Source organism: Piliocolobus tephrosceles, chromosome 7 (assembly GCF_002776525.5).
Source record: "Piliocolobus tephrosceles isolate RC106 chromosome 7, ASM277652v3, whole genome shotgun sequence".
In the NCBI taxonomy this organism is placed as follows: Eukaryota; Metazoa; Chordata; class Mammalia; order Primates; family Cercopithecidae; genus Piliocolobus; species Piliocolobus tephrosceles.
Window position 1 is genome coordinate 97,749,331 of NC_045440.1, and position 27,804 is coordinate 97,777,134.

The window sequence follows — 27,804 nt, forward strand, 5'->3', positions numbered from 1 at the left end:
AAATTCATAAGAATATCTCCAAGGTATTGATGGAAATGTTAAACAAGATTATATCAAGGGCTGAGTTAAGCAATGCGAACATTCAAAATTTAATGAGAAATATAATTTAGTGAGAATGGTACTTTGATGCTTGTATTTCCTTTAATCTTGCTCTAATTTATAGCCTATTAAAATGTACTGTTTATGCTAATAAATACAACTTAAATTTTAAAACATGTGTTTTTGTTTGTGTTGTTGTTTTTCAAAAAATGCACAATTAAAAAAAAAAAAGCCCACTTTTCTTTTTTTTTAAGGTTTTCCACAGGTTGTGATTCTTCAACACATGGCTACAATCGACTGATGAGATTTAACTGATTTAATGTATGAGAATATAATCTAATGACAAGTCAAAATAATTAGGGGGACAGGGACAACCTCATGAGGGTTGACTTTAAGAATCTAAATCCACAACATGACAATAATGTCACAATGTCCATTGATAAAGAAAGTGAACAGTCTTTTTTTAATGATGTTCTTTTATTTCAGTTAATAAAAGAACATCATTTAGAGAGAGGACAATTAAACTATTCATTCTCCTTTGTGGTATCCATTAAGTTTTAAAAATTACCGTGTCTTTCTGTTATGTTCTTTTTAAAATAATTATTCCTTATGGACTCTCAGTCTAAGCTAATTTTTATTTGTTCTCTCCAACAGGTCTATCTTTATAACATTTGAGCTCCACCTACTCCGTATCTTTGGAGTTCACTTTTCTGGGGACAAAAGACGAGTTTTCTATGCTTTGCGAAGCATTATTATGCTTCATGTTAGCTTTGGAATTAGAAGAAATCATTTTTGGACCATTCTTTTTGAGTTGTGATACACAAACATTATAAGGTTAATCAGCATTTTAGCTTATTAGTGGCCCTTGATTCTTACGAAACTAAGATAATTACTTCTCTTTTTTCTGCAGATGTGATATTTGACTATGAATATTGAAGTTAAGCTTCAATCCATTATATTGTAAATGGAAAAGAAGAGTTTTTCATTTTAGGTATATATACATAATACATATATCCTTTTCCTTGGCTCTCATTATGTTTATATTAGGTACAAAACTAGTTAACATGTCTATTCTGGTGTTTTTCCTCCAAGATATGTAAATTCTAATAAAAAATAAGACCCAATCGGTGGAATGGGGATAATAGTATTCTTTTAAACCAGGATGCAAGAAAATGAAATGTTTAATTTTTGCAACATCTCCTTTCTAAAACAGAACATACTGATGGAAATTTGGCTTGTTTCCTAGAGTCTGAACACAGGGGTTATTAACTGCAATGACTGGGCTAATACTATGAGGTGGAGTATACTAAAAGGATTAAAAGCTAGCAGATACTGTGCTTGGATAGCAAGCTGGATGCCTGTGCAGGCATGGAGCCTTTCAAAGTAAAGTTGGCTCCTTGACACTCTGTCCTGAAGCTTGTGCTGATTTTTAACATCATTAAAAATGAGGTCATTGAGAAGTCTTCTTTTAGGGATGTCTGTAACCTTCCTTGACTGCCTTATGTTTAAGCTAGAATTTAAGCATCCAAATAAAAGTTGTTCTCAAGTGTCATCATCATAGGAAGCCATCCAGCTACCCTAAAGTTCACTAAAAAGTCCTGGAACTTGAGATGATTGACTTCTGACTCCCCATTGTCAGTGTGGTCCAGAGATATGGCAGGCAGGAGCCAACTGCTTAAGGTAGAAATGCTTTGAATAAGTTTCATTTGAACTGCACAGGCTATCATGGCTGGGTATTTTTCAAAGCTACGTAGGGTTCTGGAATTTTAGAAACCATTAGGAGCCAAGAAGAATCTGTCAGCTTATAGATCTAAATGTTCAAAATTTAAGTTAAAGCCTGTTTCTTTTGGTAGGAAGCACCTTGACTCCCATTTTTTTATAATGAAAAATTGATGATATATCTATTAGCTTGTTTAAATTGAACCATAGAAGAGTCCGTAGGAGACCAGGTGCAGTGGCTCATGCCTTCAATCTCAGCACTTTGGGAGGCTGAGGTGGGTGGATCACTTGAGGTTGGGAGTTTGAGACCAGGCCAACATGGCAAAAACCTGTCTCTACTAAAAGTACAAAAATTAGCCTGGTGTGGTGACACGTGCCTGTAATCCCAGCTACTCAGGAGGATGAGGCATGAGAATCACTTGAACCTGGGAGGCAGAGGTTGCTGTGAGCCAAGATCACACCTCTGCACTCCAGCCTGGGTGACAGAGTGAAACTGTTAAAAAAAAAAAAAAAAAAAAAGGTCTGTAGGGTACCAAATGCTTTTTTTTTTTTTGGAGACAGGATCTGGCTCTGTGGTATATACTGGAATGCAGTGGTGTATTCATGGCTCACTGTAGCCACAGTCTTCTGGACTCAAGCAATCATCCTACCTCAGTCCACTTTCCCCTCTCCAGTAGCTGGGAGTATAGGCATACACCACTACACCCAGCTAATTTTTTTTTTCCATAGAGATGAGGTCTCACTACATTGCACAGGCTGGTCTTGAACCTGGCCTCAAACGATCCCCCCTCCTTGGCCTCCCAAGGTGCCCAGATTACATGTGTGAGCCACCATGCTCAGCCTTCTTCTTTTTTTAAATCCTACCCACTTGGCATGACAAAGGCCTAGGACGTGATGGTAAGTGAATAGCTGTAAGGAATGAGAAGTTCTAACTGTGCGCTGTACCATGCTTGGATTTGATTATGGGAAAGATGATCAATATTAGCATAAAAGTCATTTAAACTCTCTGTGTCTCTTCCCTTACCTCAGGAAGTTCAAATACAGTGTTGTAATTCAGCTCTTCTACTCTTCCTGTCCTCTCAAATGAGACAACTTATACTGTGGTTGCTGAGGCTAAATAGAGGAGGAATTCAAATACATGATTCTTCTACTTAAGAGAAGATCATCTCCAGTTGCATCTAATCATGACTTCTGGATGAAACCCAGTTGCCTCCATTTCATAAGAATGATTTCCTTCCATAGACATTCTCTGCTGTTCTCCTACTGTCAAGTCAATGTTTAGTCAATTCCAGCCATTTCCTGCAAATACACTGCAATCACATTTTATAAATCTACCAAGTGCTTCGTTTTCATGTGCCACAGATAAATTAGGTCTTTCTTATTTTATCCTGAGCTATCAGTCTAGTAACATGCTCACAGCGTGCAACCAGGAATAGGCATGATCTCCTTTTTGTGAATCTAATCTGAGTGTCCTTTACAAGTAAGAGGGGATAGTCTGGGAGTGGAAACAGCTCTTTTCAGGACCAGCTGGGTGATCCATGAGCATTTGAACAGATGGCCCATTTTTGTGTGAAAGGATTCTGTATCCTACAAACTAACACCCAATAGCTTCACTGAAAAAAAAAAGCTTGAAGATAAGAAATCAATTCAAGAGGAACTCACGTGTTTGCTGTGTTGCCTCTGAACACACCCTGTATGTCAAGAGCTTAGCTTTATTCTGTAGACCACCTAGGCTGAATCATTGGGGAGGAAAATATTTGTTCAAACATAGTCCCTTTTGTCTGTGCTGGGCAATAGCACAATACATTCAGCAACTGCCCTCTGAAAGTCAAGTCTTTGTCTCCAGTGGGGATTATGAAAACATGGATTTCTTGAGAAGTGCCTGCCCACCTGTGTTTAGATTTTAAATTGTGGGAAGATGCTTGACAGCCAGAAAAGAGATGCTCAGGGAAAGGTCTGTTGAGGTTATAGAGACTTTTTAAAAGACCATTTCCTCCTTCAAAATTATTAGAATAGAAGAAGAATTCTTGAAAACTGTCATGGAATATTGTATTGGATGGAACCTTGAAAGGTTTTATTTATCTCCTCTCTTTTAGCTTTCTGTCTAAGGCCTCAGAATGTAGTCTATTTTAGAAACTCTCCAAGGAAGGAAATTTTTTGTAACCTTTCCCCTGTTAGTCATTTTTTTTTAACTTCAACAAAAGTCTGCATCAGAAGATTCTTGCTTGCTTATATGACCCTAATGCTCACTGCTGCAGTCCAAGCCTGGCTTCCTTTGCGCTTTCTTCTGCTGTTCATATTCTTCACAGTGAGACCTGTCTTAGCTGAAGCCCATTATTAGGTCACTCCTTGGCCTCTTCTGTAAGGCTAAATAATGAGTTATTTTTTTCTTCTCCTTTTTTGGTATGTCATATTTTTTCAACCATTTAATCATTTTTGTTGTTGAAAATTTGGGGACTTCCTGTGTCTGGAAATGCATTAAGCCTCAAACTTTGTAGACCTAAGACTTTTCCTGCTACCTTTTAAAATACACCAAATAAAATTAAAACTAGGAGAAGAAAGCCGCTGCAATTTTTTAAAAAAAATCACAGAAGCCCATAAAACAAAAAAAAACCCCACCGAGTAGCTGTCTTTCTGGTTTTTGATTGAGAAGACATTTGTAAAATGAAACATACGTTATTGTCAGATGGGCCTGTTGTCTACTGACAATTGATCAACATGAATGTGGTCAGGTTTAGATGAATATGTATACAACTCACGTAATTTTTAATGAAGAAAGTTAAAAGCTAAGCATGCCAAGAAAATAAGTATGACTCAAAAGTGGCCCTTTCTTAGTATATTAGAAGTATTATAGCTTTTAGTTACCAACGGCCATTGAAGATGACTGGGCCATTATTGCAATACTTTTTAATATGCTTCTGGATTCAATTATTGCAGATTTTTACAATTATATTTGATCTCTAGTTAGTTTATAAGGGGGACACTATCTTTGTCAGGTTTTAATGTCAAGATTGTGATAGCTTTGTAAGTAAATATAGACATTTTCTATACTTTCTGTTTGCTTTAGAACGGTTGAAATAGAACAAGATCAATCTAATATCTAATGTATGGTTGAACTCACTTCTAAAACTGTCTGAGCCCCTTGACTTTCAAAGGTAGGTCTTTGATAATTCTTGCTATAGTTTAACATATCACACATATGGAAGAATTTATTTATCTATGTTCAATCTAGAGAATAGTAATGGAAGGATTACACATGTTCTCACCACTGAGTTGCAGAAACAGAACACTATCAGTGTCTTTGAAGGTCACTGTGTTCCTGTACCTGATCACCTCCTCCTGTCTGCCCTAACCCCCATTTGACATAAACACAATCCTAACTTTGGTATACTATTGCTTTGCTTTTTTTCATAGTTATACTATCTTTATCTTTGTATATATTACTGAAGATTATATTATTTAGTTTAGTTGAAATTTATATTATAGAATCATACTCTTCTATTTCTTCTGTCTTTTTTTTTTGTTTTTTTGCCTATTTTTGTTTTGAGATTCATTTATATTTAATAATGCATCACTAGGTCATTTTCCGTTCACTTTACTGAACGGAAAATAGTCCATTGTATGACTATTCCACAATTTATTTATCTATTTTACTGATGATGGACATTTGTGTTTTTTCAGTTTGAGAACTTTTGAATGTGTCTATATGACCATCTTGGTCCATGTCTCCTGGTATGAGAAGTCCTCTAATGTTTACACCAAAAGTGGAATTGTTGGATTGTGGAATGTACATATGTTCAACTTTATAAGGATATGTCCAATTGTTTTCCCTTAATGATTTTAACAATTTCCTGCTCCTACCAGGAGTGGATAAGAATTCCTATTGCTCAGCCTCCTTGCCAAGATCTCATTTGTGTGATTTTAAATTTTTTGCCAGATAGTTGCAAAGTGGTATCTTATTAAGGATTTAATTTACATTTACATTTCCCTGATCGGTAATGGAATTGGTCATCTTTTCAAATGTTTGCTATCCATTCGTAATTTCTTTCTGTGAAATACCTCTTTATGTGTTTTGCTTATTTGCTTTTTGGGTCGCTTGTCTTTTTCTTGTTGATTTGTAAGAATTCTTTATCCATTTTGAATATAAATCATTTTGAGTTATATATATTGTAAATGTCTTCTAATTTCTAGCAACTCCTCTCATTCTGTGATTTCTCTTGATGAACATAAAGGCTTCATTTTATGATAGTTAAATTTATTCATCTACTATTCATGCTTTGAATTTTTATTCTGTTTTAAAAATCTACTCCACACTGAAGATATAAAGATATTTTTCTCTATTGCACTTAAAACTATCATTATATTGTGTTTATTTATTTTCCATCTTCCCACCAGAATCTAAATTCAATTAAGGCAGAATATTTGCTTGTTTTATTCATTTCGGTATCTCTAGCACATAGTGGGAACTCAATAAAAATTGTTGAGGGAACCCATGACTGAATGCCAGAGAGCGTGAAATGTTCTTCAGTATCTTGCATTAGCTCATTTTCATAAGAATGCAAGTTCCTCTCCCTAGTACTGCCATATTTTTCATATGTCTCATTTTCATCTCATAATCAGGTGGATCCATTTGGACTCGGTGTCTTCATATGCACCAGTAACAGAGGGGCTTGTCCTCAGGCTGCTCTCTGCACATCTTTGATTTTGTCCTCCACTCTCAGACCTACAGCTGGCCTGCGGGTGGATGTATGCCATTGCCATTCTGGTTCCTTCTCCTAGCAGGCTTTCATCCAGTGCATTTCTGTTCGACTGTGGTGTATTCTTCCCCTATTCCCAAGGCCCTCTTCCCAAAGTAGTCAGGGCTAATGTCTACCTCACAAATAACAAACCCTACCTTTCAAAGAACTAGAGTTCCTATTCTGCCTTTCTAGTTGTTTTGTTTACGGCTGCTATTGCTGTTGTTTTCAGAGTAGTTTTTTACTCTATACTGCATTTGGAAGAGATGGTGGTGAAAAGGAAGTTGTGGGAAAGGAACTGATCAGTACCTTGAGTGCCTCAGGACTCACAACACAAGGGGCAGATGGGCAGGTGCCCACTTCTCTGTTGATTCTAGGCCATGTTTTTGCTCAAAGGAGTCCAGATCTGGCAACAGAGGCAGTGAAGGGACTGTGCATGTTCCTAACATTTATCAGGTGATATTTTTCATGAAACTGCAGTTTATAGCATTTCTAGGTAGTCTGGTTTTGTTTTGTTTGTCTAAATCAGATCCAAGTTTATTATAACGAATGTTCTTTTATGCCTGACCCTGACATAAGGGAGATTTTCAGTAGCCTTGCGCATTGGTATATTTTTCTGGGTTATCTTTTGTGAGGCAACATTAAGGAATGCTAGCCACATTCCATTTTGAGTGAAACCTCCTGCACTGCTATTTTCTAAGTGTATGCAGAAGCTCTTATATTTGGAAACTTCAAGTTCATTCACATTGCTACTGAATTAGAAGTACCTTTTTATTATTACCTAGTTTTAAATCAATAGATATTAAAATTACTACTACTATTTCATTGTTGCCCCAGTTTTTTTTTTCTGATTAAAAAATATATACTGAAATAAGCTCTGATAATCCAAAGAATATGTAATCATTCTTCTATAGCACTATACCAAAGACCTTATCCTATGGAATATTGTTTAGTTTCCTATCATTCAAAAACCATCTTTCCAATTTTTTAACTACTAGGTTAAGTAACATTAAGTAGATTACAGAATGGAGAAAACATAAAGAAGTATGATCGTAAACAATCTCAGTTATTCTGAAAGAAACCTGAAGGATAAAATAATAGCTTCCTTGACTTAGTTGCTCCTATATATTATCTGAGGAAAAGTTTATTGAAGCACATTTTGACACTTTTAATCCACTGGAACGTCATTGGGAAAATGTTCTGAGAGTCATGAGAATGTTGACTAATTGGGCTGTTTGTCCCACATGGGATTACACCACTTCTTTCTGAATCAGAAGTTCCTGCTATTGCAACATGAATTTTTCTTTATTCTTTATTTTTCCCCCTTAGAAACAATCCATTTGGGTTCATTACATAGCCATTTGTTAGTTTGGGGGATTGTGCTTGTTTGTAATTACAGTGAAGTCATACTAAACTGGGTCTGTATGTAAGTCAATGGGCGATCCCGCAGCTGCTCAGTGAATCATTCAGTGCAAAGGGTCACCCTAATATTTTAACCCCAAAGTCCTGCTTTCCCAAAGTAATGGGCAATTTTTATTTTAATCATCAAGAAGATTGGTTCAACTTTGGTTTACTTAGTACATGTTGTGCATACACATCAATCTGTAAAACTTTTTAAAAAATTCTATTGAAGTATAATATTCTCAGAGAAAGTGCATGAATCCTAAGTGTATATGGTGAACTTTCACAAACTGAGTACACCCGTGTAACTGCTACCCAGATCAGAAAACACAATGTGACCAGCACCCCAAAAGGTTTCCCATACCCCAGTTTTGTCACTAACCCTCCTCACCAAAGGTAATCACTCTCCTGTTTTGTGTGTTTTTATACTTTATATAAATGGAATTATACATCATGTGTTACTTTGTATCTGGCTTCTTTCATTCTTCATTATGTTTATGAGACTCATAAATTTATCATGAGTTGTGTTTGTTCATTTTCCATTTCTACCTTATTGCTGTGGAGTGTCCCGTTGATAAATACAACACAATGTATTCATTCTATTGTCAGCAGACATTTGATGAGTTTTCTTTTTCTTTTTTTTTTAGGAGGGTTAGGCCTATTATGAATACTCTGTTATGAACATTCCAGTACATCTTTTTTGATTAAAGTATACACACACACACACACACACACACATCCTGTTGAATATATAACGAGGAGTAGAATTGCTGCGTCATAGTTTTGTGTACGTTCAGATTTAATAGATAAGCCAGTTTTGCCAGGGTGGTTGAATGTACTTACACTAGCAATGTACAAGAATTCCAGTTGCTCTACCTCCTCACAAGTATTTGGCATATTTTGTCTTTTTCATTTTAACCATTCTGGTCAATATGTATTGAATGTGGTTTAATTGATATTTCCCTGATGATAATGAAGGTGAGTATCTTTTTATATAATTATTAGTAATTTGCATATCTTTCTTTGTGAACTGTCTGTTCATATGTATGTATATGCTGAATATTTTCTGTTTTTCTGTGGGTTACCTTTTCACTCTCTTAATGGGGTCTTTTGATGACTAGAGATTCCTAATTTTAAAAAAACACTCTCACATATTAAAGATCTTAGTAAATATTTAGAAAATTGTTAACCAATGTGTGAGGATCTCCGTAGTGACATGTTTAACGCAAAATATAATTTATTATTTTTTCTTTTATGGTTTATACTTTTGTGTCCAGTTTAAGATATCTTTGCCTACTCCAAATTGACAAAGTTATTCTATGCCTTCCTCTAAAATCTCTTTAGATATGTAATTCATCTGACTCCATATTTGTATGTTTTATAATGATCAAGATACGTTGTTTTTCAAACCAATATTCTATATACCCCAGCATCACTCTACTTGGTTTTTAACTTGTTTGAAATGTGCCCACAAAATTTAGTTTCAGTGAATTTTTTTTATATTTTCTTAGAATTACTAATACTTCCTGTCAAAAATTTCAAACCTGTGATGATTTAAAATGTGTAATATAATTTCTAGATTTATTTAATACTAATGTCAGTTAAAATTTCCCTTAAAAGTTCTCCTGTTCAATTGGATCTAGTTTTGAAATCCAGCTATTTATTTATTCAACATCAATCTATAATGCATAAAACAATTTTTAAAAAATATTGTTCTCATTTTATCATTTAAATCAATTCAATACATGTTTATTATGTTTCTTCTAGAATTTGGGACAGTTAAGAATGTGGTTGAAGTTTCAAGCTTCATTTTTGTGTCATTTAGGTTTTAAGCCATATAATAAATTTATCAAATATCTGTCAGTAATAAGCCAATTTCTTTAGTAGTCAAAATTATATTAATAAATAAAGGTACAAAGTGAGGATTTTTATTACTATTAGGATAGCCTTAGACCCCTTTTATAATTCCTTCTTGCCAAGTTTTCCACTAATAATGACACATATCTTTAAAGACATAAAAATAGAAAAGAAAATATAAAAGTTTCATTTTTATATTTTGAATACCTATAAATGTTTGCTCTTTGATGTCATTTTTGCTTAGTTTTATTTTTTGTCTTTTTATGATTTGTTCTAGGTTGTACTGGTCAGTGGACATCTGGACAGCTGGGATGTTGGGCAGGGTGCCATGGATGATGGCGGTGGAGCCTTTATATCATGGGAAGCACTCTCACTTATTAAAGATCTTGGTAAATATTTAGAAAATTGTTAACTAATGTGTGAGGATCTCAGTAGTGACATATTTAACTCAAAACACAAAATACTTAACAGATTAGTTGCTATGGTATGTTCAAAGATCCTCTTGAGGTCAGTTGATTCCCAGAAAAGAAACAACTTATCCTCTTAAAGAAATTTTTATTCATGTGTAGTCCAGACATCTAAAGTGTCAAATGTTATTATCAGCCACTGGGGAAAATGAACAAGCAAATAAAACTGAAGCAAACATAACCACACCAGCTAAAAATATGCAAGGAAAATATGACGAAATGCAAAGAAAAATCAGCAGCACCTCCTACTTCCTTACCCTTATTCATCTTAACACATTATCGGACTATTAGGACAATGGATAAAGGCCAGGCATTTTTCCATCATAGAAATAAAAGAGTAACCTAGGATAGAAAGAATGATTTCCATTGCCACAATAAGGAATCCAGGCAGATAATTCTTTGCTGCAAGGTCTGTCCCATGCATGACAGGATGTTTTGCAGCATCCCTGACCTCTTCCCACTAGAAGCCAGTAGCACCCTCCCCTAACCTCAAGTTATGATAACCAAAAATGACTCCAGACATTGCCAGATGTCCCCTGGGGGGTCAGGGGAAGCAGTTGCCCCAGTTTGAGAACCACTAATATAAACTAATAAAATTATCTAGGTAACCTGAATACAGGGTCATTTTGTTAAAGAAAACAAACTAATTGGAAATCTTACACTGTATACACACTATGACAGAAAAGATTTTGACCACCTACTTTGTTTTTTATAAAGCACTTTGTAAAACCTGGGCATGTAGGTTTAAAGCATCTCCTCTGTTCTTAAGGCTCTTAGAATGGTGTGGGTAACCTTCACACATACATATACACACAGTTATCAATATAGACATAATTTCAATATCTAATTTTAGAACTGGGGAAGGTTTGAGAGAGAAGTTATCCAGCAAATAAACCTGAAAATCACACATTCCTTCACAGAAGATCTGGGAGATTCTGTGTTAATTCTCTCCTCCTCTTCTCTTAAAAATATTCCCTTGGCTATCTCTTCTTTCTGTTTCTCATATCAGTCCAGAATGAAGTGAGTTCTAGAGGAGAAAGTCAAACATTTTTCCTCTTCAAAAAGCACCGATAATGATTTTAGACATTAATTTTATTTCAGTATGTTCGACCAGCTTGATTGGAAGCACAGTGGTGGAGTAAAAAGAAAAACTTTCTTTAGACCCATTTGAATTGGACTTTAGGTCACTTTGTGCTACAAACTACATTTTGGGCCTTAAGCAAGTCATTTGAATGCTCTGGATTCATTTTCCTCATCTCTATTCAGCTGTAAGCTTCAGAGTATTTCATTTGCGCTAGATTGGAATAAAAATTGTATCTTCTTTAAGCTTTGAATCTTACTTCTTTGGTATTCAGCATGGACCCTAAATCACTGTTAATTGAATTGAATTCAATTGCATGGACAAGTGTCAAATACCATGCAAAAGTGATTTGAGCATCTTTTACCAGTTCTCAAAGTACATCGACTTCAGTAGCTTTTGATAGCTAGTGACCAGTCTCTTTAATTCAGGACTTAAATCTCCAAAAGATTTCTGAAAGTCTATATAAAGATGTGACTAGACCTCTAAAATAAAGAGTAATATTTCTTTTGAGTAGGCGTTATGAGGCACCATAGTATATTGTTAAAAACACAGGATTCTGGAGCCAGACTGCCAGGGTTCAAATCTCAGCTCTACAATTTCTTAGGTGTGTGGCCTTAGGCAAGTTACTTTACCTCTCTGTGCCTCAATTTTCTCATATGTGTAATGGGATAATAATAGTTCCTATCTCATACAGTTGCTTTGAAAATTAAATAAGCTGTTCACAGAATATACTTAGAACATGGGCTGGGCCAACCCAAGTTACCAATAAATGTTAACTTTTATAACTTAATAAGCATGATTCTGACAGTACCTTTTTTTAATGTAAGAGAAGATGATAATTTAGTTTACCTCCATCCCCATTAGTGATTACTTTGCCTCCTAACTTTGTATATTTGCTATACTAATGTAACTTTAGGGCCAGTTCTTATGTATCCCTAAAATATCCTTTCCCTTTTCTACTTAAGTCACCATCCCTTGTACGATAAAAACCTAGTGACCCCTCCACTTTTTTAAATTTCATACTAAATTTTTAGAAGTCTTAAATTTCTCCTGGTTACTTCTATATCCTGCTTATGTTTAATGCCCAGTATCTACTCTGTACCTCACTTTCCGTGATTGCACCCATTGAGTCTTACTCTTTAATTATGAAATTGTGGATTTCTATTTGTAGATTGCCTACATATTTTAATATGAAGAGCTAGGTTCAGCATGTGATGTATGAATTCTGGATGAAAATTGCTGATATACTTGAACCAGAAATACAGCTTTGGGCTTGAGGCCAAGAAATAAGTTCATAATTATATTACTTAATTACATGGAATCCAATCTGTTTAATTGGTAAAATGTGAAAGCTCTGTGGCAATCTCTTTTTCCAAGAAAAATGAGACTCCTTTTAGATGTTATTCCTTGGATGATGTGTCATGCAGCATGTCAGAGACCCTCAGTGGAGCTTGTTAATTTGAAGAGTTGGTCCAGTGGGGATCTCTGATATTTGGAAATATTTTTCTAAGATTCATTCTTCTGGTATCTTCTTCTTTGTCTTCCCCTCTCATCACTCTTATAGGTTCACTTTTTCACTCAAGCCTTCAGCATAAATTATATTCAATTAATCTAACAGAAGAGTTATTTGTGCTTTGTAAATATAATCAGTCATTCCCGAGTAACCATCTACAGAAGGCTATTTGCTGTGAAGTGTTGTTGAGTACTTTTCTGTGTTTGTGGTTTACTGGACTTGAAACTGTTTATTTGAAATGTTATTTCTTGGAATGTTCTGGTGTCAGTGCCCAAAGCCTATGGCCAATGATGCTCCAAAATGCTCATTTGGCACTTAGAAAATAAACTACCATCCATCCCAAATTCTTCCAACTGTATCATTTTCTGTGAAGTTAGAATTTTGAGTTTTCAGGTCTAAAGAAATGAAAGATATGAGAATTAACAGTATTACCTGGTTGTTGGAATGTGGGACATATAAGAAACATTTTTCCGGAAAAAATGTAAATGTTGAGCCTCCTGACCATGATTACTATGGAGCTTGAAAGTCTATGTTTTAGAAAAATATTTTATTGGTATGTTTCTTCATTCATTCACTCAACAAATACTTGTGCATTGACTGCTGGTTCATGTATCAGATGCCTTGCACCAAAGAGGAAAGAGAAATGGCCCTTTAAGTCCTTGAAGCAGGAGAGACATTTAATTCAAAAATTGCAATGAAATTGTGGTAAGTTCTCTGAATGTAGGATGTACGAATTACTTTGGACACCTGGTAAAGAGACAAACCAACATGGCTTGACTGGGTCAGAGCAACTTCACTAAGATGTTATTTGAACTTTCTTTTATAAAGATAAATAGAAATTCCTGAGGCAAACGGTGCAGAATGAAGTATTCCCAGCAGAGTACAGAGCTTCTAGTTCTGCATGTCATTAAAAATGAGAAGAAAATTGTTGACAGTAGCAGTCTTGGGATTATGAGGGGAGGCAGGGGTTGTGGAATTACAGGAGAGGTTCACTTTTTACCTGATATATTTATATAATGTTACATTTTTGTGTAATAAGTGTGGGTTACTTCAATAATCAAGCAAAAGCCATCAAATACTCCCCTACCCCCACTCCCAAAAAAGAAATGAAAAAGAAAAGAGTTTGGTATTGTCATTATCATAAACCCCCTATTAACAGAAACAACAGGGCAGAGGTAAGGAGTTGGAAGAGTTGTCCAGGAGTCACCAAGCCTCTCTGGCCCAGAATACAACCATGAAGACAGCCAAAGGCATGGCAGGGCTTTGATTCAAGTTCCACTGTAGCTAGAGCTTTATGCAGCAATTTCCAATGCAGTGGGTTCTCTCTTAGAAGTGGAGACCCATCTGGGAAGAAGGTTTTCTTCCCTAAGGCTCTGGTCAAGTCTTTCTTGGAAAAGCCCCAGGAAATGCAATTCAGAGTAATAGAGAAGAAAATGAACAGCCTCCAGTGAAATGGAAGCCTAAAGGGTAGAACTAGAGATAGCTGGAGTCCTGAAACGAATCTGGGACTAGCCCAGACTTACAAAACATATCTCCTTTGGAAAGGACCTCCCCACTGGGTTTAGCCATACCGCTGGGTATAATAAAAGTGTTGAGATCTAGCATTGACTGAAGATTACTATTGTAAGCACTGTGCTAAGCACTCCACTAAATACATATTCTCCTTTATTCCTGAAAATAAACCCAAGCAGTAGGTAAATTGTGTTATATTCATTTTACAGAAGAGGCAACCAAAGCAGACAAAAGCTAAGTACCTTGCCCAAGGTCACCAGCTATTATGTGAAAAACTTAAATCTAGGCAGCCTGATGCCATGCCCAATACTCTTAAGTACTTTATGATATTGTTTTAATGGAACAACATTCCCAGTCTGTTTCTAGGAACACTCATCCTCAGGATAACAAGAGATACAAAGAAAGGGGGGGAAGTGTCCTATGGTCAAATAAGTTTGGGAAATCCCTCTTGGTAATTTCTTTATTAATAAATAACCTTTGTTGGGAGAGTACTCCGTGGGTATAGTGTACTTTGGAACACAATGCCCTGCGGTATTTTTTGAGGTGGCAGAACTGAGTAAGAATATAAGAATCCTTACACGGATGTGCTTCTGGAAGTGAGTACAAATAGCCTTGGATTTGTTTTCATTCTAGATTTTCTAGGCTACATTTGGGAGCTTGAGATTACCAGAATAATGACAAACTAGAACCATATGATGATTCCTTAATTGGCATGATAGAGCCTATTCTTGTGTTTCTCCCTGAAGAACACTTGTATCCACCCAAGTGCAAACTCTAGCCGACAACTAACTTTTTATCTGAGTCTATTTTATTCAAAATGAACATAGTATTATTGGAAATATTTGAAATATGCTAAGGACTCTTTCTATCAGGTTTTTCTATGGCCCCAGATGAACCTGAATTTGGTAAGATTTTTTTTTTTTTTTAATTTTCTAAAAGGAATTTTTATTTTAAAACATTCCATGAACTCTCCCTATTGCCATGTCGGATAGTCTTTCTGCACAATTATTTGGGCACAAAGGAAGGGAGACCAATGGCCCCTGGAAAGATATCCTGTTAAAATCACTGGTCCTCAATATGTTTGGCAAAAAATACATCTGCTTGTGAAACTGTCCAGGAAATTAACTTGTTCTAAATCTTAAATATTTTCCCCAACATTAAATTTTATTTTTATTAACTTAAATGTTAATGTGTAGATGCTGCTTGCTTCTTTGGTTCTGAATTTTGGTCTTGATGTTTTATAATTGTACTTATTGAGGAACATACCTAAAACAGTAGAAGAATTAGAAACTTGAAGAAAGTGTGAAGAAGGATTAAAATGGCAGATAGGAGGCAGGACTAGCTTGCAGCTCCCATTCTAACAGACAGAGCAGTGTGTGGAGACTCACATAGTGAACTTTTGCTCCAAGAACTACCTCAGGAACATACCAGGAAAGCCAGGAGAATCCTCACACCCTTTGAAGGAACTGGATCACTGCTGCAGGCTCCCTGAGATGCCAAAAAAACTGAATCTGTTTGCTTTCTCAAAGGAGAGGCTCATGGTCTGGGGCAAGCTCTCAGCCATAGTCACCTGCTGCCTGGAAATAGATTTGGTGCTGTAATGGGGGCACTATGGGAGTGAGACCAGCCTTCAGGATTGCAGGCTGCATGGGAGCAGGGTAAGGCCTGTGACTGCCAGCTTTCCTCCACCTCCCTGGCAACTTGTATGACTCAGCAGAGATGGCCTTAATCCCCCTGGGAATATAACTCCATTGGACTGGGATCCACACCCTCATAGCCCACAGCAGCTGCAGCAAACCTTGCCCAAGCAGAGGCTGAACTCAGACATGCCTACCTCTGCCCCCACCTGGTAGTCTTTCTCTACCTGCCCTGGTAGCCAAAGACAAAGGTCATAATCTTTGGGGAGCTCTATGGCCCTGCCCATCACCTGAGAAACCACTTAACCAAGTGTCCCTAGGGCAACTAGGAACATAACTGATGCGCTCTTGTCAGTGCCACCTCCTGGCTGGAGGCCAACCAACACTCTAAACAAAAACCCAACCAAGGATCCTCACAGAGACCACTTCACTCGCCTGATAATTCTATCAGAGCAGGTGCTTGGCATCTATGGCTGCAAGACCTGAAGACAGATCACATCACAGGACTCTTTGCAGACACTCCCCAGTATCAGTATGAAGCCCAGCAGCTCCTCTGGGTGGCTAGACCCAGAAGAGCAAAAGCAATCACTACATCTCAGCTCTCAGGAAGCCCCATTCCTAGGGGAAGAGGGAGAACATCACATCAAGGGAGCACCCTGTGGAACAAAAGAATCTGATTAGCAGCCCTGAATCCCAGACCTTCCCTCTGACATAGTCTACCCAAATGAGAAGGAACCAGAAAAACATCTGGGTAATATGAGAAAACAAGATTCTTTTACACCCCCAAAAGATGATACCAGTTCACCAGCAATGGATCCAAACCAAGATGAAATCTCCAAATTGCTAGAAATAGAATTCAGAAGGTTGATTATTAAGTTAATCAAGGAGGCACCAGAGAAAGGTGAAGTCCAACTGAAAGAAATAAAAAATATGATATGGGATATGAAACAAAAAATCTTCAGTGAAATAAACAGCATAAATACAAAACAATCACAATTTCTGGAAGGCAAGAAATGCAAACTGCACTGGAAAGTCTCAGCAGTGGAATGGAACAAGCAGAAGAAAGAACTTCAGAGTTCAAAGACAAAGATTTCAAATTAACCCAATCTGTCAAAGACAAAGAAAAAAGAATGAAAAAATTGAACAAAGCCTCCAAGAAATTTGGGACTATGTTAAACATCCAAACCTAAAAATAATTGGTGTTCTCAAGGAAGAAGAGAAATCTAAGTGTCTAAAAAACATATTTGATAGAATAATCAAGGAAAATTTCCCCTTCCTAGAGATCTAGACATCCAAATACAAGAAACTCAAAGAACTCCTGGGAAATTCATTGCCAAAAGATCATCACCTAGGCACATAGTCATCAGGTTAACTAAAGTCAAGATAAAGGAAAGAATCTTAAGAGCTCTGAGGCAAAAGCATCAGGTAACCTATAAAGGAAAAACCCATCAGATTAACAGCAGATTTCTCAGCAGAAACCCTACAAGCTAGATGGGATTGGGATCCTATTTTTAGCCTCCTTAAACGAAACAATTATCAGCCAAGAATTTTGTATCCAGGAAAACTAAGCTTCATAAATGAAGGAAAGATACAGTCTTTTCCAGACAAACAAATGCTGAGAGAATTCACCACTGCTGAGCCAGTACTATAAAAACTGCTAAAAGGAGCTCTAAATCTTGAAAAAAATCCTTGAACTATACCAAAATAGAATATCCTTAAAGCATAAATCTCACAGAACCCACATAACAATAACACAATGAAAAAAAAGGTAATCAGGCAACAAATAGCATGATGAATAAAATAGTACCTCACATGTCAATACTAACATTGATTGTAAATGGCCTAAATGCTCCACTTAATAAAAAGATACAGAATGACAGAATGCTTAAAAATGCAACCAAGTTTCTGCTGTCTTCAGGAGACTACCCTCACACATAAGGACTCACATAAACTTAAGATAAAGGGGTAGAAAAAGATACTCCATACAAATGGACACCAAAAGTGAGCAGGCGTAGCTGTTCTTATATCAGAAAAAACAAACTTTAAAGCAACAGCAGTTTAAAAAGACGAAGAGGGACATTATATAATAATAAAAGGACTAGTCCAAAAGGAAAATATCACAATTCTAAATGTATATGCACCTAACACTGGCGATCCCAAATTTATAAAACAATTACTATTAGACCTAAGTAGTGAGATAGACAGCAACACAATGATATGGGGGACTTTAATATACCACTTATAGCACTAAACAGATCATCAAGATAGAAAGTCAACAAAGAAAAACTGGACCTAAATGATACCCTACAAGTGAACTTAACAGATATTTACATGACATTCTACCCAACAACTGCAGAATATACATTCTATTCATCAGCACATGGAACATTCTTCGAGACAGACCATATGATAGGCCATGAAACAAGTCTCAGTAAATTTAAGAAAATCAAAATTATATCAAGTATTCTCTCAGACCACAGTGGAATAAAATTGATAATCAACTCCAACAGGAACCCTTAGAACCATACAAATACATGGAAATTAATTAACCTGTTCTTGAATGATCATTGGGTCAACAATGAAATCAAGATGGAAATTTAAAAATTTTTTGAACTGAATAATAATAGTGACACAGCCTATCAAAACCTCTGGGATACAGCAAAAGGGGTGCTAAGAGGATAGCATTAAATACCTAAACCAAAAATCTGAAAGAGAACCAGATAGACAACCTAAGACTTAGGTTGACCCAATAGACAACCTAAGGTCACGCCTCATGGAACTGGAGAAACAAGAACAATCGAAACCTAAACCCAGCAGAAGAAAAGAAATGATGAAGATCAAAGCAGAATTAAATGAAATTAAAACAGAAAAAAAATAAATGAAACAAAAGCTGGTTCTTTGAAAAGATAAATAAAACAGACCATTAATGAGATTAACCAAGAAAAGAAGAGAAGATCCAAATAAGCTCAATTAGAAATGAAATGGGAGATATTACAACTGGTACCACAGAAATACAAAAGATTATTCAAGGATACTGTGAACACCTTTACACACATAAACTAGAAAACCTAGAGGAGATGGATAATATATAGATGGAAGTATACAACCCTCCTAGATTAAACCAAGAAGATATAGAATCTCTGAACAGACCAGTAACACGCAGTGAGATTGAAATGGTAATTAAAAAAATTCCAAACAAAAAAAAGTCCAAGACCAGACAGATTCATGGCTGAATTCTATCAGACATTCAAAAAAGAATTGGTACCAATTCTACTATCAAAGGATAAGGAAATAGAGAATCATCCCTAAATCATTCTGTGAAGCCAGTATCACCCTAATACCAAAACTGAGAGAGGACATAAAAAAAGAGAGAGAGAGAGAGAAAACTACAGACCAATATCCCTGATGAATATAGATGCTAAAATCCTCAACAAAATACTAGCAAACTGAATCCAACAGCATATCAAAAAGATACTTCACCATGATCAGGTGGGTTTCATACTAGGGATGAAGGGATGATTTAAGAGACATAAGTCAATAAATATGATACATCACATAAACAGAATTAAAAACAAAAATCTCATGATCATCTCCATAGATGCAGAAGAAGCATTTGACAAAATCCAGCATCTTTGATTAAAACCCTCAGCAAAATTGGCATAGAAGGGACATACCTTAAGGTAATAATAGCCATCTCCAACAAACCAATAGCCAACATTATACTGAATAGGGAAAGTTGAAAGCATTCCCCCTGAGAACTGGAACAAGACAAGGATTCCCATTTTCACCACTTCTATTCAACATAGAATTGGAAGACCTAGCCAGAGTCATCAGACAAGAAAAAGATATCAAGGGCATCCCAATCAGTAAAGAGGAAGTCAAACTGTCACTGTTGTCACTGTTTGCTGATGATATGATTGTATACATAGAAAATCCTAAAGACTCATCCAAAAAGCTTCTAGAACTGTTAAATGAATTCAGCAAAGGTTCAGGATACTAACTTAATGTACACAAATCAGTAGCTCTTATATATACCAACAGCAACCAAGCTGAGAATCAAATTAAAAATTCAACCCATTTCACAATAGCTGCCAAAAAAAAAGAAAAAGAAAAAGAAAAAAACTTAGGATTATACCTAACCAAGGATGTGAAAGACCTCTACAAGTAAAACTAAAAAGCACAGCTGAAAGAAATCACAGATGACACCAGCAAATGGAGACACATCCCATGCTCATGGATAGGTAGCATCAATATTGTGAAAATGACCATACTGCCAAAAGCAATCTACAAATTCATTGCAATTCCCATCAAAATACCACCATCATTATTCACAGAAGTAGAAAAAAAAGTCCTAAAATTCATATGGAACTAAAAAAGAGCCCGCATAGCCAAAGCAAGACCAAGCAAAAAGAACAAATCTGGAAGCATCACATTACCCTACTTCAAACTACACTATAAGGCCTTAGACACCAAAACAGCATGGTACTGGTATAAAAATAGGCATATAGACTAACGGAACAGAAGAGATAACCCAGAAATAAAGCCAAATACTTACAGCCAACTGATCTTTGACAAAGCAAACAAAAGCATAAAGTGGAGAAAAGATGCCCATTCAATAAATGGTGATTTCAATAAATGGTGCTGGGATAATTGGCAAGTCACATATAGAATGAAACTGGATCCTCATCTCTTACCTTACATAAAGATTAACTCAAGATGGAACAAAAACTTTAAGACCTGAAACCACACAGATTCTAGAAGATAAAATTGGAAAAAGTCTTCTAGACATTGGCTTAGGCAAAGACTTCATGACCAAGAACCCAAAAGCAAACAGAACAAAAACAAAGATAAACAGATGGGACTTAATTAAACTAAAAAGCTTCTGCACAACAAAAGAAATCATCAGCAGAGTTCACAGACAACCCACAGAGTGGGAGAAAATCTTTACAATCTATACATCTGACAAAGGACTAATATCCAGAATCTAAGAACTCAAATAAATCAGCAGGAAAATTACAAACAATCCCATCAAAAAGGGGGCTAAGGAAATGAATAGACGATTTTCAAAAAAAAGATATATAGATGGCCAACAAGCATATGGAAAAATGCTCAACATCACTAATAATGAGGGAAATGCAAATAAAAAGCACAATGTGGTACCACCTCACTCCTGCAAGAATGGCTATACTCAAAAATAAAAAAAAAAATAAAAAAAATAGATGTTGGCAGGGATGCAGTAAAAGGGAATACTTTTACACTGTTGATGGGAATGTAAACTAATACAAGCACTGCAGAAAACAGTGTAGAGAATCTTTAAAGAACTAAAAGCAGATCTACCATTTAATCCAGCAATCTCACTGTCATTATATGAAAAAGATACTTGCACACTCATGTTTATAGCAGCACAATTTGCAATTGCAAAACTATGGAACCAGCCCAAATGCCCATCAATCAATGATGGATAAAGAAAGTGTGATTTATATATAAATCACACTTCATATATACATACACACACATTATATATATATAAATATATATAATGGAATATTACTCAGCCACAAAAAGGAACAAATAATGGCATTCACAGCAACCTGGATGTAATTGCAGACCATCATTCTAAATGAATTAACTCAGGAATGGAAAACCAAACATTGTATGTTCTCATCCACATGTGGGAGCTAAGCTATGAAGACACAAATGCATCAGAATGATACATGGGACTTTGGGGACTCAAGGGAAAGGATGGGGGGTGGCAAAGAATAAAAGACTGCACACTGGGTACAGTGTATATAATTCTCGGTTGATGGGTGCACCAGAATCTCAGAAATCACCACTAAAGAACTTATTCATGTAACCAAACACCAACTGTTCCCCAAAAACCTATTGAAATAAAAAAAAAAAATTTTTTTTTAAGAATTTGTTCCTTTCCTTTTTTTAATTACATGTAAAACTAGGTTTATGACCATGGGGCATCTGTGACACCTCCTCGTTTTCTTTAGAGGATGATCTTCTCATTTTTTATTCAGATATGTTATTTCCTCTAGAGGCAACTTATGTTAGTGTCTGGCTTTTCTGTAAGACCCATGGCAGATACATATTTTTTTTTCTGCTGGGAATTTGCTGAGAGCTTTTCCTGAGGTTTGAACACATTTACAAGCTTCACTAACACACTCAACAACCTTATGTCTCATTCAGCTTACACAGACATTTCTACTAGCATGTGTAAAAAGACAAATTGTGTGTAAATTGATTTGCAAAATACATCTGTGAGATAAAGTAAGATTTGTTTACAATGAGTCACTTAGAATGTGGTCTACCTTTTAGTCTGGATTAGTCATTGTAGAGCCTTAGCCTGCATGAATATTGCTGTTGTTATTGTATCATTTAGTTAGAATATACAATTTCTGTGCAAAAGTAGATACCACCCAGGGTATACAACATGATGAATAGTTCTTTTCTGTCTGATAGAGAGTCTGGAGGGGTGGCAGATGAATGCTATGAGAGGGCCCCCTTTTCTACAGCATGCTCAGCTTCCTCCCCAATGTATGCTTTGATTTGGCCTTAGAAAGTGAAGACATGTTGTTGTAAAGGAAACAGAAGCTTAAGAAATTGGTACCATTTATCCTGGAGAATGAGAGCCATGGAAAATCTTACTAATAGTATCCTTACTAATAGAAATCCCCAGTGGATTTCCTCCCACCCAAGAATGGAATACATACAAGTCCATGGTAGGGCTGCCTGGAAAACCTCAGCTACCTTATTGCAATGGCATCATCGCTGTATCACACACTTGGCTTACAAGGAGATGTCTTATTTCAATAAGAAGCTCTGACTGCCCACTTCATGTCAGGAAAATAATGTGGACAGGACACAGTTCCTTGCATCAAGGAGCTCATAGTCAGGTGACAATGGCTTCACATGGATAGAGGCATTTAAACTAGGCCTTGAAAAGCTAGGAACTGGGAAAAGAAAGAACAAATTAGAATTCATGAAAGTACATAGTTTGAGGAGTAGAAGATGTCTTCATAAATCTAGAGCAGTGGGTGAGTGAGGAGGGGTGGGAAATGAGTCAAGTGAAGGGCAAGAGTTTGTGAAGGGAACTGGATGCAAAGCTAAAGATTGGAGTTGGTGCTATAGGCAGCAGGCACCATTGAGGATTTTAAGCGTGATAGGACTTCCTTCTAAAATAGAGATATCGTGTTGACTATTTTAATTGCTAAAGTACTGTGATAAATAGAATAGAGATACAGAGAAACAGAGTAGGGAGATCCCAATTATACTGAGCCTGGAGAACTACAGCTTTGGAGTTGCTTAGCAAATTTTATTTGCTGTCGTGGATGAGACAGCTTCTACCTCTCTATGTTAAATATACCAAAGAGGAAGTGATGGGGTTTCCAGGGATGCTGTGTTCTTTGCCTACACACTTCTCTGCATCATGCTAATGCTGCATTTTGCAAAAGCTGTGGTTTACCCAGCTCTGAATGAATTTTGTTCCAGTAAACTTGCCTAAAAACAGAAGTCTGCAAAAAATGAGAAAATATGCTATGAACATCTGATCAGACCTTTATGGTTAACTGGGTTTTTTTAATTGCCATGGAACATAAGGGTTTAGTTCAGTCTATTCTTAGGCTCCTCGACTCCTGCAAACATTCTCAAAAATAAGCACTAGGAAAAGAATGTTTCTACTGGGTATGTGACAGGATAAAGAAAGTATTGAAGGAAGTTGACTATTATAAGAGTACTTATTTGTAATCCTGCTAGTGCTCTCCTCATATTAAATAAGCATTATTGATGAGCTGATGCTTGGCTCATGTTCTTGTGTGACACTAGCATTTTCAGAGCACATGTGACCCAGATCTCACTGATTTTTCAACCTTTAAGTCCTCCTTTCTTAATCCTTAAATAATTCAAAATCTCTAGGTAAGTGAGAGGCAGCGTGGATAGTAGAATAAGCATATGCTGTATTTTAGAACATCTTGGATTCCAATCCTTCTATGCTATCTAGTAGTTGTATTTTCCTGGACAAATTATTTAACATTTTATCATTATTTTATATATGTATTTTGAAACAGAGTCTCGCTCTGTTGCTCAGGCTGGAGTGCAGTGGCACAATCTTGGCTCACTGCCACCTCCCCCTCCTGGGCTCAAGTGATTCTTGTACCTCAGCCTCCAGAATAGCTGGGATTTCAGGCACACACCACCATGCCCAACTAACTTTTGTATTTTTGGTAGAGATGGGGTTTCACCATGTTGGCCGGGCTGGTCTCAAACTCCTGGTCTCAAGTGATCCACCCACCTCGGCCTCCCAAAGTGCTGGGATTACAGGCATGAGCCACTGTACCCAGCCAGAATTATTTAACATTTTAAGTCTCAGTTTTCTCTTCTTTACAATGGGAACAATTTACCTTGAGTGCTTGATAGGATAATTTGAAATAATATAGATAGTAGCTGGCCCCTGCCAAGCCATCAATAATAGTAACCATTATTATCAGATTCTTGTTGCCAAAACAGCAGGTTGGATGTTCCAGGAGAGGTTATAATCCCAGTATCAACTCTCAGCTCTCGAGTCTTCATGTCTGTATCCCATTGCAAAGTTCAGCTTGGTCAGGGGAATCCCCACAGTGAGGAGGCCCTCATAATAAAGCCCAAATGTGAGTTTGGCCTGGGTAAACTAAACTCACAAACCTTCACACCAGTGTAGCCACCATCCATGAGTATACATGAGGCTAGTATATAAGGCTGATTCTCTCCTCACTGTTGTAGTGAAGAGCACTTAATAGATGTGTCATAAATATTATGCAGACTTAACACTCTGAGGACGTGGGGATGCACAGATCATTTTTCCCATCCCTTTTGCTCTCTCTGTGATGTCCTTAATCTAAGTAACAGTGTATAGAGAAAAATGTATAATATTCCTGAGGATAAGAATAGTAGAAACAGTAAATAACTGTTCAGGTCAATATAATTTACTACAAAATAAGTTGCTAGAGATACAGAAAAAAATCAAGGCGGAGAAAACACAGAATCAAATCTAGTGCTTGCTATTTACAATTTACCCTGGTGCCTGAATTCTCAAGAAATCTTTCTGTTTTTTAATATAGTCAAAACCCCACAATTTCCAAGCATTTTCAGAAGATCCTCATACATAAAAAACCAAGAATGGTGACCACTGATGCTTGTATTATTGTCTTTTCTCTGAAATAATTGCATCTTTTAAAAGGAATATATTTAAAATATAATTGAAATTATTGAGTTGTTGCTCTGATTGATGTATGTGGGAAAATATAAGTCAGGAAGTTTTCAAAGGCTATATTTCTGTTCTCATCACCAATCACCATAGACCCTAGATCCATTTAGTCATCCCATATTCACTTGTCTTAGGCAGTATGTTAGAATAAAGAAATATTTTATGAAGTGCTTCATACTGGAATTACTCCTTTTCTGAAAGAGGGAAGTGTAAATTTATCTTTTATAGTAAAATAATTTTATGTGAGTCATTTCAATGTCATTTTTGGTCATAAATGAAGAGTTTGGTAGAGGAATCTTTGAACTAATTACCTTTCTGAAACCTTACAATATGTTGTTGCAAAAAACAATGGCTAAACTTATAAAGCAGAAATTTTTGGTAAAGATGCAAAACATCTACCTAAGAAAGCCCCATGTCCTATATTTTCATTTTTATAATCTGTAAACATTAATTGAACACCTGGGAGGATGGAGGAGAGAACCAATGTTTATCTCCTATGTGACAGTTACTTACTATGATCTTTTTAAATCCTCAAAGCCACCCTGTAAGGCATATATTATTACCACCAGCAGGTCATTGGACCTATCTGGGACTCAGTTCCTTATCAGTAAACTAGATGGTAACATGCTTGCAGGACAGTTATATGGATCAAACATAATCTAGGCAAAACACATCCCTATAAGAGTTGCAGAGATGGAAAATACATGGCACATAATGTTAAAGAAAACTGTAGTGGCAGTGCTGCTACTAATGGTGATCATCTCATGGCATGAATTGAAACAGAGCACTTTTGTGGAGCAGTGATGTGGGATATAGAGTGACAAGGCAATGTTCATAGTGGTTGTAATAAGGAAGAACTTCAATAATGTCCTACAGCATATTATAACAGAAGCATCATTTTACTAATCACAAATATATAACATTTCCTGATTTTTTAAAACAAAAGAATTGTCAGTGAATACTCTTGCTTTAGGACTTAAATGAAGTATAGTCAAATAAGATTTCTCATCCACGTCTTTTCTGTTTTTCTTTGATATGCAGTCTTGTCTCCCAGGCTATAGTGCAAGGGCACAGTCAGCTCACTGCTGCCTCAAATTCCTTGGCTCAGGTGATCCTCCCACTTCAGCCTCCTGAGTAGCTGGTACTACAGGCACGCACCACCATACCTGGCTAATTTTTAAAATTCTTTTTTATAGAGACAGGGTCTCACTGTATTGCCCAGGCTGGCTTCAAACTCCTGGACTCAAGGAACCCTCCTGCCATGACCTCCCAAAGTGCTGGGATTACAGGTGTGAGCTACTGTACCTGGCCTCATTCCAGTCTTCTTAAATTGATGTGAAGATGGGAGTAGATTGTTTCCAATTTTAGGATGAACTAATAATGGCAGTTAGCATGCTTGAACAGGCTGCACCTAGTTCTGAGCTAAATGCTGGATATGTGATTCTCATTGAGTCCAGGAGGTAGGAACCACTATTACTCCTTTGACAGATGAAGGGACTAAGATTGATGCACTCAAAACTTGCAAAACTAGAAAATCTCATAATTGTCATAAGGTTGTTTATTTTTTCTTTGCCTTTTTTTTTAAACTAAGAAATATTTCAAATATTGAAAAATAACATAGAATATCCTCCACCTAGATTTCATAGATGTTAATGAATTTGGATATTTGTTTCAGATCCTTTTAAAAGAATCTGAAATTAAAAGTTTAAAAGAAATTAAAAGTGACCAATACAGTTGAAACCTGTTTTCTACCTCTCCACAATCCATTTCCTTCTCCCTCTGCAGATGTAACCAGTGTTCTGAGATTGTTTTAAACTTACTCTAGAGTATATATATAAAAAATGATATCATATCATTTTTGTGATTTTGAATTTACATAAGTGGTATTATTTTCTTCCATATTCAAGTTTATCCTTTTGTTTATTTCTCCTATCGTTTTGAGGTAAATGTTTAGTCTTTAATTTTCAGTCTCTCTTATTTTCTAATGTCTACACTTAAGGCCATGCATCACCCTCTAAGTACTAGTTTAGCTGGATTTTGCAAGTTTGAAATAGTGCCTTAAAGTTTCCAAAATAGAGAGTTATTATTGAGTTACTGAGCTCCAATTTTGTTGCATATGAATTGTAGTGCGGTCCATAGAATATCAACTTTTTGTTATTTATTGAGTGTTAACTTTGGCTCATTACCTGGTCAATATTTTTTAAATGATCATGTTGACTTGAAAAGAAGATATAGCCTCCCTTTGCTGGGAATAGAGTTCTACATAGTTCATTAGAGCAAACTTATTAACTATTCAAAAGTACTGTGTCATTACCAGCATTTTAATCTGCTTCATCTGTCAGTTTTTGAAAGAAGTATATTAAAAGGCCCCACTAGGATTGTGATTTTAAAAATTTCTCCTTGAATTTCTATCAGTAGGCCAGGCGCGGTGGCTCAAGCCTGTAATCCCAGCACTTTGGGAGGCCGAGATGGGCGGATCACGAGGTCAGGAGATCGAGACCATCCTGGCTAACACGGTGAAACCCCATCTCTACTAAAAAATACAAAAAACTAGCCGGGCGAGGTGGCGGGCGCCTGTAGTCCCAGCTACTCGGG

At 36.4% G+C, this 27,804-nt stretch overlaps 1 protein-coding gene and 1 long non-coding RNA gene across 2 annotated transcripts in view; one reads left to right on the top strand and one right to left on the bottom strand.

Moving 5' to 3' along the window:
• CPQ (carboxypeptidase Q) overlaps positions 1-27,804 on the top strand; it is a 519,617-nt gene that overhangs the window by 321,659 nt on the left and 170,154 nt on the right. The window contains exon 5 of the mRNA XM_023183981.2: positions 10,030-10,141. Coding sequence (XP_023039749.1) covers positions 10,030-10,141 — 112 coding nt within the window. The remainder of the gene's footprint in view (positions 1-10,029; positions 10,142-27,804) is intronic.
• The window catches only part of LOC111520889, a 508,845-nt gene that overhangs the window by 2,112 nt on the left and 478,929 nt on the right, over positions 1-27,804 (bottom strand). The gene's annotated exons all lie outside the window — the stretch shown is intronic.